The sequence below is a fragment of the Armigeres subalbatus genome, chromosome 2 (assembly GCF_024139115.2).
Source record: "Armigeres subalbatus isolate Guangzhou_Male chromosome 2, GZ_Asu_2, whole genome shotgun sequence".
NCBI classification, from domain to species: domain Eukaryota; kingdom Metazoa; phylum Arthropoda; class Insecta; order Diptera; family Culicidae; genus Armigeres; species Armigeres subalbatus.
Genome location: NC_085140.1, coordinates 103,390 through 119,587, shown reverse-complemented (window position 1 = coordinate 119,587; position 16,198 = coordinate 103,390). Strand labels below are relative to the sequence as shown.

General features: G+C 40.9%; 2 protein-coding genes across 3 annotated transcripts in view; one reads left to right on the top strand and one right to left on the bottom strand.

Annotated features, from left to right (window-relative positions):
• LOC134217362 (uncharacterized) overlaps positions 1-12,791 on the top strand; it is a 46,552-nt gene extending 33,761 nt beyond the window's left edge. The window contains exons 2-3 of one of the 2 annotated variants that reach the window (XM_062696096.1): positions 10,450-11,314; positions 11,376-12,791. In XM_062696096.1, the coding sequence (XP_062552080.1) occupies positions 10,450-11,314; positions 11,376-12,762 (2,252 nt within the window). In that variant the 3' untranslated portion in view covers positions 12,763-12,791. Of the gene's footprint in view, positions 1-10,449; positions 11,315-11,375 lie in introns of those variants that run through there. The other variant, XM_062696097.1, reaches the window with a different exon arrangement.
• Positions 1-12,930, bottom strand: part of LOC134217363 (aminopeptidase N) — a 34,307-nt gene extending 21,377 nt beyond the window's left edge. Inside the window, exon 1 of the mRNA XM_062696098.1 lies at positions 12,801-12,930. The gene's annotated coding sequence lies outside the window, so the exon portion shown is untranslated. The remainder of the gene's footprint in view (positions 1-12,800) is intronic.
• Between the last annotated feature and the right edge of the window lie 3,268 nt (positions 12,931-16,198).

Sequence of the window (16,198 nt, the reverse complement as noted above, 5' to 3'; positions counted from 1 at the left end):
CCATATCGTCACATCGACTGCATGTAGGAGCTAGATTGTTTGTTCCATAAAGAATAATCTTTTTGCAATTTATGATAGCACGAAAAGAATGATTAGAAGTCGCGGCACTGATAATCTCGGAAAAATGTTTTTTTTTATTTCCTGCAAATCGAATTCTCGACGAAAATCTGCTCGTGAGAATGAGTGAGAATCACAATCCCTGGCAACTATGATTTGTATTCATTCCAGGGCTTGTTTACGATTTGGACTAACAGAAATTCAATCAAATTTCAATGAAGGTGTGATTGAAACAGAGCACCATGTATCGCGCACATTTTGCTCGTTAACAATTAGCGTTTGATAAACAATAAATTATTTGATTCAGAAATTTCTTCAGCAACTCAATGCGATATTCTTCCAGGACTTTTTTGTGGGAAATACCTCCAGATATTACATCTGGATTTTTTTTCAATTTTCTTCTTTATTTCAAATATGTTTATGGTAGGGGGAATGACGGCTTTGGCAGGTTTTGTTCTATTATTGGCAGGGGGGTTTTTTGTCGACCAAATTTTATGAAATTTGGTCACAATATTCTTTGATATGCAAAGAATGTTTAGGCCAAATTTGAGCCTAGTCAGTCATAAAAAATCCCCCTGCCAATAATAGAATAAAACCTGCGAAAGCCGTCATTCCCCCTACTTGCTCAAGAGTTGCGTATGAACTTCCTTCAGGGGTTTCCTCGGAAATTCCTTAAGATTTTTTTAAAGGATGCTTACTAAGGAGTTACTTCGGAAGTTCCTCCAAAAAAATCCTTTGAAAATGTTTCTTCAAATTCCCGCGGAAATTGATCCAGAAATTTATTTGGGTATTTCTCTAGAAATTCTTCGGGAATTCCTTCCAAAAATTCCTTTACGAATTCCTTGAGAAATTTCCCCAAATATTGCTTCTGAACTTACCTCGGAAATTTTTTGTACAATTCCATTGGATTCCACCGCATTGTTTTCCTTCCCGAGCAGAAGCCATGAACACAATAACAAAACATGATGTGGACTTGATTATATGGATAAAACAACCCAAATAATATCAAAAATTTGCACCGAAATATCATTTAAATATTAAGATATGGTATGAATAAGAACAAACTAATGGCACATGATATTGATCACTTATTACACATAGCATAACTTGATCTCATCCTCATCATGACATTTTAGTGCAAAATATTGATATTGTCGTCTGATCTTTAATTTCTTATATCAATCATGTCCATATCTCATTTTATTATCTAATCAACATTTGATACTATTGAGCTATTTTCGTCTACTCGGGTTTACAGATACGTATTTTGATCTCAACTGTAAGGCCGTCTTCAGTGTCTCGTACTTGACTCGTCTGAGTCGAGGGCCAATGGCAGTGACGTTTCCACTAAAAAGACCTTAAATATTTTTTTTACCAGATTGCCGCACAAATTTTTCCAGGAATCCTTTCGAAAGATCTTCAGGAAGTTTCTTCAGGAATTTCTTCGGAAAGGCCCATTTAATTTTTTTTTTAAATTCCTGCAGGAATTTATTTGGAAATTCTCTCAAACGTTAGTTATAAACTTCCCTCGGGAGTTGCTTGGGAATTTCCCTGGAAATTCTTTCGGAATTTCCTCAATAAATTACTTCAGACATTTCTTCGAATATTCTTCAAGGAATTCTTTCCAAAATTCTTTCTGAAATTCCTAGAGTAATACCTCCTAGAATTTCTTAGGAAACTCATCCAAGGTTTCCTTCATAAAGTCTTCCAGGAATTTATTTGGAATTTTTTTTCGGTATTGTCCTGGCATTTCTTCGGAAATCTCTACAATAACCTCATCAGAAATATTAAATTATTAAATATTATATTATTGAGCAGAATCAACCGTCACACAAAGTTGATCTTCTGCACAACGCTTATAAGGCCGGTTTAACTCAATAGAAAATTAGCTCGTAGGGCAATCATTTATCGTTCATGTAAGACTACCCCAGAGAATTATCGGAAAACGATTTGGCAATTGAATTTAGATCTTAATATCAGTGAACTTTCTTCAATTCATTCAAATACACAAACTTTTGATTTTTCGGCCACATTTATGATCGCGTGAAATAATTTCACCACCAAAGTGGCGACACATAAAAAACCCAGATTAATCCACCTAGCGGTGTTGGTGCCCTTCTCATTTTTTTTTCGAGTGAGTAATTTCTACGCACTTTTGGTATGAAAAAAAATATTTTGGGCATATCTACCGAGCCCATAGTCCGATCTGGACTGTATGTGCTAAAAAAGTGAGCTATATTTTTTTACGCGCTTTTTTATGAGAAAAAGTATTTTGACCATAACTTCAGAGCCCGTAGTCCGATCCGGCCAATTGTCAATAGGAAACAATGGGACAGGATTCTGTGTCGAATGCAACTTGTTGCGAGCAAATCGGTTAGGGCTAAGTGGCTGAAAAGTAGGCTAGACTTTTTGTGCACACACACACACACACACACACACACACACACACACACACACACACACACACACACACACACACACACACACAAACACACACACACACACACAAACACACACACACACACACAGACATCACCTCGGTTCGTCGAGCTGAGTTGATCGGTATATAACACTAGCTTTATGTACCCGGCCTTGCTCGGAGTTGCCAGTTTAATTCGCAGTTTTTTTCACCATCGGAATTGGAATAGGTCAAAAGGATAATTGTGTTTTCTTATTGATATTTCATCATTTGATTAAAAGAAGGTAGATTACATTTGAAAACATTGACTGATTTTGAAAATGGGATCAAACCCAAAATCGCTTTATTCCGGGCAAACGTCTATTTCTAAAGAAGGAAAAACATACACCGATGCCTTATTCCGGAAAAACGTCTATTTTAAAGAAATGATCACATTTACCGTCCAGAAGGAAACACTTTAATCATTGCTTTTCTCTGGGCAAACCATGATTTCGATGAAGTGTTGAGTTGATCGATCCTGTCATCTTCGCCTTCTTAAGAAAAAGAATGTTTGTTCCAAATTTGGTTGAAATCGGGCAAGGGTACAGAAGTTATGCTGGAACATTGGATCATTGCATACCTTGCTTTTATTTATTAATCTTGAATCATTATCATATAATTATCATACCTTTTAAAATTTGGAATAAAGGTTACTCGATTATGGATCACTATGCAATTTGATCATTCATAATCATCAATCATTAATCATATCGATCGTTAATCATTAACCATACACATAGTGTGTCAACATTTAATGACGATCGGTAATCGTTAATCATAATCCAACGGTTTTTTCATCTATTATTCATAATCGTTAATTATTGTCAAAATGAATTTAATCATTAATCATTATCAGTCATCATTTTCAAAAATTATAATTCATTAATCATAATCTTTAATCATAGAGTTGAATGATTTAATCATTTAATCTGCTTAGAATTGGTCCTGGGGGTCAGGAGTTACACTGAATTGCCCGTTTTCTAAAGACAACCGCTTTCCCTTTACCCTTCCTCTTTTCTCAACGGCCATTTCACCCCTTTGTTATCTTCTCCTAGGGATAGAAAATGTGTGTACCAAATTTGGTTGAAATCGGTACAGGGGTTCAGAAGTTACACTAAATTGCCCGTTTTCTGAACAATACCCTCCCTTCAGACCCCTACCCCTTATCCAAATTTCCCTCCCGTACGATCGGCTCCTCATAGTGAATATGTGTACAAAATTTGATTGAAATCGGTCCTGGGGTTGGGAGTTACACTGAGTTGCTCGTTTTCCAAAGACAACACCTCCCCTATACCCTCCCTTTTTTCCAATGACCATCCCATCCCCTTTGTTATCTTTTCCTTATGATGTAGAATGTGTGTACCAAATTTGGTTGAAATCGGTACAGGGGTTCATGATTTACTTTGAATTGCCCGTTTTCTAAACAAAACCCCTCCTCCAGACCCTCCCCTTTCCCAAATCCCTCCCATATGATTACCTCCTCGTAGTGAATATGTGTACAAAATTTGGTTGAAATCGGTCCTGGGAGTTGAAAGTTACACAGAATTGTTCGTTTTCTGAACAAAACCCTCCCACCACCCTCCCCTTTTCTACATGACCATCCCACCCTTTGTTAACTTCCTCTGAGGATAGAGAATGTCTGTACCAAATTTGGTTGAAATCGGTCCTGGGAGTTGAAAGTTACACAGAATTGTTCGTTTTCTGAACAAAACCCCTCCCACCACCCTCCCTCTTTTTACAATGACCATCCCACCCCTTTGTTAACTTCCTCTGAGGATAGAGAATGTCTGTACCAAATTTGGTTGAAATCGGTCCTGGGAGTTGAAAGTTACACAGAATTGTTCGTTTTCTGAACAAAACCCCTCCCACCACCCTCCCCTTTTCTACATGACCATCCCACCCCTTTGTTAACTTCCTCTGAGGATAGAGAATGTCTGTACCAAATTTGGTTGAAATCGGCCAAGTGGTTCAGAAGTAGTTAGCGAACATACATACATAGATTGGTTTTTATATATATAGATTAAATTAAATTAATTATGGGTCTCCGAGCCTCATATAAAAAGTTTGTTTTTGGAGCGAACATATAGCCTTTATGTATACTTTGTATACGAGAAAGGCAAAACAAAAAATCTAAAATAATTCAATACGTTTCATTTTCAGTTGAAATAGATGCAACGCAAGATAAATATCTCAATTAATTTAAAATTATATGGGAAAATGGGGAGATTCCCCAACGCCAGACACCTCCCAATACCGGACACTTCTCAAAACGACACTTTTAAAAGGTCCTTCCACTATCTTATATAGTACAAAAGAAAGCTATTAAAAAGATCTCTACATGTATTGAATATCAGATCCTCATATGTTTAACTTTGTTCAGAATTTGAAATTGAACAAAAATGCCAAAATTTTTCATGTTTTGCCTAACTTTAGACGGTTTGAATGCATTCTGATTATATCGTGATGGTCAATATTAGCCATATCTCTATATATAAAAATGAAATGGTCTGTGCTCGTATCCGCATAACTCGAAAATGGCTGGATGGATTTTCTTAATTTCTTCAGCAGATATGTTCGATATCGTTTCCGACGGGTTTATATGATATTTCCTCATACGAAAATCACGAGTAGGGTTGTGTAAATCGTGAAAAACTAAAATAAGGATTCGTATGGAAATTTCGTATCTGAACAGTTCACAACGCGCATTTTCGCCTACTATGCAGGACAACGTCTGCCGGGTCGACTAGTTTTAAATAACGATCATGATTGGTTAGATGTATAATGCAACTATGCAGATACTAAAATAGAATATGTTATTGAAAATGGTGGGAATTTGGAATAGGATTTAAGAAATTTAGCTGGAGAGTCAAATAAGCTCTACTAACACATTTTAATATCTGGGGCAGCAGGGACTATGTCCAAGGGCTTGACGATCCCTTCCCAGGCCATCTGCGAGTTGTGGCGCCTGCCTAGGATGTGGTGGGGTTTGACAGTGGGCGCTGTTAAACCTATATAAAAAGAGGCATGTATCCGCAAGTAGACTCCGCCGAAGCGATCGTGAGCCGCTCAAAGTGCAAAAGCCCAAGTCCTGGTGTTAGGTGGGACGCTAAACAGCCCTGACACGACGGCCCTCCGACGAGACAGGAGGTTTGCGCAGGGCCAATAAGCCGCCTTTAAAAAAAAACAGTTACGAACGACATAGAAGATAATACGACTCGATACAATCGGCAACGACCTAGGCGACGAATATAGTATCATGATTGGAAGCTTGGAACATGGAACTGCAAGTCGCTAGGCTTCGCAGGTTGCGACAGGATAATCTACGATGATGTACATCCCCGCAACTTCGATGTCGTAGCGCTGCAGGAAATCTGCTGGACAGGACAGAAAGTGTGGAAAAGCGGGCATCGAGTGGCTACCTTCTACCAAAGCTGTGGCACCACCAACGAGCTGGGAACCGGCTTCATAGTGCTGGGAAAGATGCGCCAACGCGTGATTGGGTGGCAGCCAATCAACGCAATGATGTGCAAGCTGAGGATAAAAGGCCGATTCTTCAACTATAGCATCATCAACGTGCACAGCCCACACGAAGGGAGACCCGGCGACGTGAAAGAAGCGTTCTATGCACAGCTGGAGCAGACATACGATGGATGCCCACCGCGGGACGTCAAAATCGTCATCGGTGACATGAACACTCAGGTAGGAAGGGAGGAAATGTATAGACCGGTAATCGGACCGGATAGTCTGCATACCGTATCGAACGACAACGGCCAACGATGCATAAACTTTCCAGCCTCCCGCGGAATGGTAGTCCACAAGGCCACATGGAAATCACCTAATCAAGTAACAGAAAACAAAATCGACCACGTTTTAATCGACTGTAAATTCTTCTCCGACATCCCGAACGTACCCACTTACCGCAGTGCGAATATTGAGTCCGACCACTACCTCGTTGCAGTATGTCTGTGCTCAAAACTCTCGACGGTGTACATCACGCGTCGGAGTCGTCCGCCGCGGCTTAACATTAAGCGGCTATAAGACGGTAGACTAGCCCATGACTACGCGCAGCAGCTGGAAGTGGCACTCCCAACGGAAAAGCAGCTAGCGTCTCTTGAAGATGGCTGGAGAGATATTCGATCCGCCATTGGAAGCACCGCAATCGCTGCACTAGGCACGGTGGCTCCGGATCAGAGAAGCTACTGGTATGAAGGCGAATGTGACAGTTAGTTGAGGAGAAGAATGCATCATGGGCGTGATTGCTGCAACACCGCACGAGAGCGAACGAGGCACGATACAAACGTGCGTGGAATAGACAAAACTCGAGGAAGATCGAGACTATGAAGAGACGGAGGAACTTTACCGCGTTAATAACGCATGAAAGTTCTATGATAAGTTAAACCGTTAAACCGTTTCTATCATGAGTTTCTATCGGTGGTGACGAAATCGAGGTGGTTGATGAATTCGTGTACTTGGGCTCACTGGTGATCGCCGAAAACGATACCAGCAGACAAATTCGGAGACGCTTCATGGCAGGAAATCGTACGTACTTTGGACTCCGCAAAACGCTCCGATCGAATAGAGTTTACTGCCGTACCAAACTGACTATCTACAAAACGCTCATTAGACCGGTAGTTTTCTACGGACACGAGACCTGAACGATGCTCGTGGAGGACCAACGCGCACTTGGAGTTTTCGAAAGGAAAGTGCTGCGTACCATCTACGATGGGGTGCAGATGGCGGACGGTACGTGGAGGAGGCGAGTGAACCACGAATCGCATCAGCTGTTGGGAGAACCATTTATCGTTCACACCGCGAAAATCGGAAGGCTGCGGTGGGCTGGGCACGTAGCCAGAATGTCGGACAGTAATCCGATGAAAATTGTTTTCGACAACGATCCGACGGAAAGAAGAAGGCGAGGTGCATAGCGGGCAAGGTGGATCGATCAGGTGGAGGATGATTTGCGGACCCTCCGCAGACTACGTGGTTGGCGAAGTGCATCCATGGACCGAGCTGAATGGAGAAGACTTTCATGTATTGCACAAGCCACTCCAGCCTTAGTCTGATACTTACTTACTTGATACTTGATGGGCTACAGCTCTTCGATGAACCTACGCCGAATGGAGTATCTTTCTCCACTGAACTCGATCCTGGGCCAATCGCTTCCAGTCGCCCTGAACATTGAGCGCCCTCAGGTCCTCTTAACTGCAAAAAGCCATCGTGTACGCGGCCTTCCACGAAGCTTGCGGCCTCTTCCGGGTTCTCTACTGAATATTATCTTCGCTTGACGTTCTTCCGGCATACGAACAACGTGACCAGCCCACCGTAGTCTGCCGTGTGGTATAAGCTTAATAATATCCAGCCCTTTATACACCTGGTACAATTCGTGATTCATGCGACGCCGCCAGATACTGTTCTCCTGACTACCGCTGAATATTGTCCTTAGCACCTAAAAGCTACCGGAAGAATCAGAGTAGTATACAGCGCGAGTTTTGTTTTCATTTGCAGACTACAGGACTTGAGCTGGTTACGAAGTCCGTAATAAGCCATATTTGCAGCTGCAATACGCCTCTTCACCTCGCGGGTAACATCATTATCGCACGTCACTAATGTTCCAAGATACACAAATTCTTCCACCACTTCAAATTTTTCACCATGCAGCACCATTTGGCTATCACCACCACTAATGAACCCACGTTGATTGCCAGCGACCATGTACTTCGTTTTGATCGTGAGTCCAATCCTCGCTGTCTCCCTCTTAAAAGGCACAAAAGCCTCTTCCACGGCACGGCGATCAATTCCGATAATATCGTTATCGTCCGCAAATCCCAGGAGCATATGCGTTTTTGTGATAATGGTACCGCTTCTTTGCACACCAGCTCTTCTAATCGAGCGCTATATTGAACAGTAAATTCGAGAGTGCATCACCCTGCTTTAATCCATCTAAGGTAACAAATGACGTCGATATTTCATCCGCAACCCTTTCACTTGATTTCGAACCGTCCAACGTTATACGAATCAGCCGTATCAGTTTCGCCGGAAAACCATGTTCAAGCATAATTTGCCATAATTCATTCCGATTCACTGAATCGTACGCCGCCTTGAAATCAATAATCAGATGATGTGACTGCAAGTTGTACTCCCGGAATTTATCAAGGATTTGTCTCAGGGTAAACATTTGATCCGTCGTTGATCGGCCCTCACGAAAACCTGCTTGGTATTCACCGACGAAGGACTTTTCAAGCGGTCTCAATCTGTTGAACAGAATACGGGACATAATTTTGTAGGCCGAATTAAGGAGGGTTATTCCTCGATAACTGTCGCACTCTAGAATGTGCCTTTTCTTAAATAGAGGGCAAATGAGGCCGTCCAACCAGCTAGCAGGCATTTCCTCGTCTTCCCATATTTTCGACATAATATGGTGCAGAACTTCATAGAGCTGCTTACTGCCGTGTTCGAGAAGTTCAGCCGGGAGCTGGTCCTTCCCCGCAGCCTTATTGTTTTCAGCTCTTTAACAGCTTTTTTAACCTCATCTAGTGTAGGTGACTCCACAGCTAGTCCATCGTCGCTAATATTTATTCTGTTCACCGATGCATCGTCACTTCCTCCATGCAACAAAGTCTCGAAGTGTTGCTTCCACCTGGCAGCCACTTCAGTTTTATCTGTCAGCAAATTCCCTTGTTGGTCGTTGCACATGACGGGAGATGGCGCTGTCTTTCTCCGCACGCCATAGACAGACTCATAAATCCTCCGTATATCGTTCTGTTCCAGTTTTTCCTGCGCCTCACTAATAACTTGTTCTTCGTACTCTTTTTTCTTCCTGCGGTGGGTTCGTTTTTCGGCTGCTCTTGCTTCCTTGTACCGATCTCTATTCGATCGGGTACCCGACACCAACATCCGGCTTCTGGCAACGTTCTTCTCGTCTGTCACTCTCTGACACTCCACATCGAACCAACCCATCCTGGGTCGCCGCTGTGCAGTGCCTACAACTTCTCGTGCTGTTGTGTTCACCGCTCCATGGATCGAATCCCATAGATCGTTGATGTTGTCGCTAACGTTGATTGCACTTATCCGTTCGTCGAGCTTCTGGTGGTACTTAGCCGATACTCCTTCCGCCGACAATCGCTGGATATTGTAACGCATTGTTCGCTGTGATCTTTCGTTCGATGCAGTTGACAACCGTGATCGAATTTTACTGACAACGAGGTAGTAATCAGAGTCAATGTTCGGACCTCTGAATGTCCGCACATCGATAACATCCGAGAAATGGCGCCCATCCACCAGAACATGGTCTATCTGGTTGCATGTTTCTCCATTTGGGTGTCTCCAGGCGTGCTTTCGGATGTTCTTTCGTGCAATGTAGGTGCTACTGATGGCCATCCCTCTGACAGCAGCAAAATTTACTAGCCGTAGGCCGTTGTCATTGGTAGCGGAGTGAAGGCTTTCCCTACCGATTATGGGACGGAAAAAGTCCTCTCTAGTCTGGTAATAATAATAATAATACATTTTAATATCTACAAATTGAAGCAAGTGAACAGTATGACTATTTTAACTGATGTCTTTACTAATGTAACATTAACTTGGTCATATTTGAACATGATGCAATAGTGTCCGGTACATGTGGACACTTTTCAGAATCGTCGAAAAACGTGTTCGAATGATCAAATATAGTTTGTATGAATACTCAATGATCATATTTTATGCAAGTAAACATAGTCCGGATAATTAGAGTTTTTCGTTAAATGGCTTATGTGTCCGGGGGATCTCCCCCTATATACAGACATCTGTATTTTCTGAGTATTCTGTATGTTGATACGAATAAAAGGATTTTGTGCTCGATAAGTTTATCACAACCATACTTTTCAAAGTTTACCCTAATTTTTCTTAAATAATTCTTATCATAAATATTGAAGCATACATTTTATTTCTGATTTCAGGCTGCGAAGACTTCGTTCGGGAGCACTACCTGTTGAAGGAGACACTCAATATTTTATTTGCAACTACCAGCAACGAAACGTACCGTTTCAAGGGCATAAACAGTACGGACATTTGTTTGCCGCTGGACAGATATAACGGTCTTAACTGGCCCCATGCTAGAATTGGACAGACAATCGCGCCACTGGAGTTATGTCTCATCGAAACGAGTGGACTTCCATTGACTAGAAAATGCGTAGGTAATCGGATATATGGCGGAGTTTGGCATCAACTTCAGGGAAACGTGGTATGCGGAAAAACTGTAAACACCCACACATTGCAGCTGTTCAACTACTCGGAAGTGCCCATGAATATCGCGAAAATTTCCCAAGTCATGAATGAGATAGACCACCTCATGGATTCAGCAAGCGATCTAATCCCAGCGGATTTATTTTATATTTCGAAAACGATGGATAACTTGAGAACTGCGTTATTGAATAATGGTAGCAGCAATTTTGCTCTAATTGATGATCAGCGTGATAGATATTACTGCGACATAGCTAGTATTCTGAATCGAGTAATGAACATGAACGAATCTATTGTGCTCCGGTCACAAGTGGCACTTAACGCGACAAACATTTTACTGGATTCAACGGATGACATAATAAATCGTTTATCAGTCGCAGAAGCTGTGGATTTCTTCAGTAGAGATAGCTTGAATTGTGTCGACGAGTTAGAAATTCAGCATGGAACTATTTTGGTTAAAACACCGAGATTGATTCTACTAGTTGTGGATCCATCAGTCAACAATAAATCTGGACTGGCAATAACCAGAGTAAAAAATGAAGATTATTCTATCGATCATAGCTTTGATGCATATGATACAAGGTGAGTTCAAGAAATGTGTTTGTTCAGCATTCAATTGAAACTTTTTTTTTCACTTTTTCAGGTTGATATCTGCTGATGAACTTGAGTACAGTATTCTTATGGAAGAAAATTTGGAAATCGCTGCTTTTGTACCCATGAAACTATTGGATAAAATTAAGTTGCTCAACAAACAGATCGGTAATGACACAAATGAATACACATTCCGCATAGTAGTTTCAGTATATTTCAATGATAACGTTTTTAAAGAAACAACAAATGGTTCTATACTACGCGCAAATGGTAAAGTAATAAGTATAACAATTCCTGGATATAGTTCAGATTTGCCGGGAGAAATTCCAATTTTTATAAGAGATCGTGACAGGCAACAAAACAGCAGCTGTGGTTTCTGGAACTTCGAACCTGTAGATGGCGATATGATGCCGAAGTGGTCCTTTAGGGGTTGCAAATTACATACAGAACACAATGGAATAACATTATGTAAATGTTCTCACTTGACACCATTTTCGCGACTTTGCGTAGACATTCAGCACATTGATAGTGATGACGTTCTTCAGAAGTTTATTGGTGAAAGCACCATTTTTACTTTAGACGTAATTTCATCCATTGGAAGTGCCTTCTCATTGTTGGGAGTGTTGGGTATTTTTATCACTGCCTTCTTATTTCCCACATGGAGGCAAACTGCCCATTCTAAAATTCTGTTACAATTGTCACTTGCGATTACATTTGAATTGGTTATTATTTTTCTTGATGGACCTGATATCAATTACAATGAACAAAGCAGTAAAGTACAATGCACTCTGCTGGGAGGATCATTTCATTACATCATTTTGGTGACCTTTATGTGGATGTTGGTGATTTCATATCTGCAATTTTTGCGTTATGTTAAAGTTTTAGGCCGTCTGCGCCCCTCCCGATTTATACTGAAAGCATCTCTTTTGAGCTGGGGCTTGCCGCTGGTTCCAGTAATTGTGTTTACCGCAGTCGATTACACGATGTACCACAAACAAGATAACATTTCCGATATTTGCTATCCTCATGGACCGGCCTTGTACTTCGGATTGCTTTTACCCATTGCCGTTGTCATTTTGGTGAATATGACAAGCTTTCTTTTGATAATATATAATGTATTTAGTGTTCCTGATAACCTGACTCGTTCATCAGATAGAGATCTCACATTATCACAAATCAGACTTTCCATTTTTTTGTTCTTTCTCCTTGGTTTACCGTGGATCTTCGGAATGATGGTCACTATTGGAGCTGGGAAAATATTTTCATATCTGTTCTGTATAACAGCACCACTGCAAGGATTCATCTTATTTGTGTATTTCATAATAATGAACCCAATTGCCAGGAAATTTTGGTGTTCCATGTGCAGGAAAAATGATATATCAAAAAATGACAACGACATGACGGTTACATCGCATCCACAAACCACCCAACTAACTTAATAAACTACATTCCTTATTAATGCTAAATGAAAACTCACTGTAATAAGGCTTGAACACGATTTGTTACTTGCGAAGCTTTTTGCGCCTGGTTAGCTCTGAATCTCACGACAAACTAAATGTGAGGATAGGATCGTCTTCGACTAGCAGATCTCAAATTCCAAGAAACTGAAATACAGTTAGCGATAAAGTGCCGCATTATCCAATTGAGAAAGGTGATGTTCCCTCAAAGCGATGCAGATTGTTACTTCAGCTGGCCTACAAGGTACGTCAATCCAGTACTGATGTTTTGTAGTCTAATTTAATCAATTTCTTAATTTGAAGGCAAAAGAAATATTTAAATCACGAATGCAATTCCTACACGATCGCATATTACAAAGCTCTTACAATGTCATTTCCGTTACAGATTCCTACTACAATTCATTTGTAAAGAATCAGTTTTGAGAAGGCATAAACATCGCAGAACTAATGGAAGTGGGACTATCACATTTATAACTTATACCACAAACGTCGAATTTCAAAAATTCTACAACATCAATATACCTTTTCTAATAACTGTGGAAATTTCAATTGCGAGTCAGGTCATCATACAACCAATTCGTATAGCTTTCGTCGATGCTCCTGGGCTGAAGGGAAGGGGTTTGAGCCCTCTAGGCCGGCTCTAAATCTCACCGACATCACCTTTCGCAAGAAATGCTAAAGTGTCCCCAAAAAATAGGAGAGAATATGTCTAAAATGAGTCTCCAGTTAGTCTTGCCAGAAAAGGCGTAGCATTACCAATCCGGAGATGACGAGTTCGATTCTCGCTCCGGTCTAGGATGTTTTCGGGTAGGAAACATTCTCGACTCCCTGACTCCCATAGTGCACCCATTGTACTTGCCACACAAGATACACACTCAATTACTCATGCAATTAGCGGACATGGAAAAGCTTTCGATTAATAACTGTGAAAATGCTAATTAGTAAAGTTGAATAGCAACCCAAGTTCCAGTCGGAATGTAGGGCCATTGAAGAAGAAGAAGAAGATGTCTAAAATATTGGCTGGAGTATGGGTAGTTTGATAAGGAAACTACTGGAGAAAAGGGGGTTCACTACCTACTGACAACTTGACACCGGCGTGATAGGATCCAAGACACAAAACTTCTCCAGAGGATTATCCCTAGCACAAACACCAACAACACTCTACTAATCTTGTCAAATTAAAACAAATTCAAAGAGCGACACGACCCTAGCAGCGCAATCCGAACCAATTTGATTGCAGCAACTCAAATGTAACTAAATTCAGTTGTACATGGGTCACATAACCCTTTATGCAACATGTGTGCTGCTCGAGGATAATCGTTTGATCCCTTGGGAGACTTGACCCCCTGTTTTACCGAGAACCAAAGTAGTCATGTCCAAGTTTATTTTTAGTACATATGCACTAGACGAATAATCATGATGTAGTAACTTTTTTTTTAAGATTGACAACCGTGTTGTGTGTTTGGACCCTTCTAAATATCTTTTCAGTGGCCACGAAAAAATTGAATAAATTTTCCAAACATTAACCAATTCCATATTTTTTTCACAGCACAGAACCATAAGTATACAAAGAGATCTGTACAGACAAAAATGTCGAAAATCCTCCAACATTTTGGGATATTTTGATTTTATGATTTTTAAAGTTCTCTGTTCGACTATGATGTGATACTTTAAAAGGGTGATCGAATTGAGTTTAAATAGTAAATTAATAAGCAAGCATTGGACAATGGACATTCTTTTTCACCTATGTCCTTCTTAACCATTGGATTTCACATTCACATGTGAATGTTTATGCAGTCGCCTCTCTACATTTCGATATTGAAGAGACTATCGAGATAATGAAATATCGAGGAATGGAAGAAAAATTTAAATGGGTACTAGATCTAAAAAACCTCGTTGCTATGAAAAATTACTACAAAACAAATGTCATTTCTTGTTTTTTATGTGTTTGTTATTGTCCTAAGATGGTCTAGTAGTCTAGAAATTTGAATACATCGACATAGGGAGAGAAAATCCTGCACAAAATGTGACCAGAACACGTTGAGCTAGAGAGAAGTCGAGATAAGGAGGTTATCGAGATGTAGAACGCAAAACAGTATGTAGCCTGAAGGGAACGAGAAAGCCATCGACATAGGGAGAGATATCAAGATATAGAACATCGAGATGTGGAGAGTCCACTGTGTAAATAAAATTGGAGATAATTATTTACTTGCTGCATGTGGTATTGGTATTGATGGTTGAATTAATTCGAGCGAGGCCCGGAGGTGAACCAGCCAAGGGCTGAAAGCCTCCTTAATAAAGATACAAAAAAAATCCAAGCGAGTTCAAACGTCAATCATACCGCAACTACTGGATATTCAGAGATTCCGAGCTATGCAAAATATAAATTTGTTTTTCGTTAATTCCATGAATAGCATTGGGGACGGATTTTAACTTATCGTTTAGACATTATTTTTTACACATATTTTTCCCAGTTTGTGATGTTTGCGACTGGCTGAACAATGGATAAAATTAACATCTTGTACAGTTATTAACCAACTGTTGTTTGACTTAATGACTTGTTGAATAAGAGTCCAAATAAGATTCATATTCAGCAATTACATTATTTATGTTATGCATTTATGTGGATGATCAAATGTTAGCAGTTCGAGACCCGATTTAGGAACCTATTAAAATGGTTATATGGAAATAGACTTACTTCAACATACTTTCAACGGAGATCTTGAGGATGTTACCCTCAATGCGTTATTATTTTTGAAGAATTTACAGGTAGCTAAATTGCCTTAATCCGTACTAGCACCTACTTTCAAAGAATTACATTCACCATTGCCGCAATCCGTGCAAGCGCCTACCATTTCATTTTTCATTTATTTAGTTAACATCTAAACAGATAACACTGAATCAACAATTTGACGCCACAATGCACGGTTCGAGGCCGCATCTCTCCATCCTCAGATACGCCCCACGCTCGCCAAGTCGTTCTGCACCTGGTCTGCCCATCTCGCTCGCTGCGCTCCACGCCGTCTCGTACCTGCCGGATCGGAAGCGAACACCATCTTTGCAGGGTTGCTGTCCGGCATTCTTGCAACATGTCCTGCCCATCGTACCCTTCCGGCTTTATCTACTTTCTGGATACTGGGTTCGCCGTAGAGTTGGGCGAGCTCATGGTTCATTCTTCGCCGCCACACACCGTCTTCTTGCACACCGCCAAAGATGGTCCTAAGCACCCGTCTCTCGAATACACCGAGTGCTTGCAAGTCCTCCTCGAGCATTGTCCATGTTTCATGTCCGTAGAGGACAACCGGTCTTATAAGCGTCTTGTACATGACACATTTGGTGCGGTGGCGAATCTTTTTCGACCGCAGTTTCTTCTGGAGCCCGTAGTAGGCCCGACTTCCACAGATGATGCGCCTTCGTA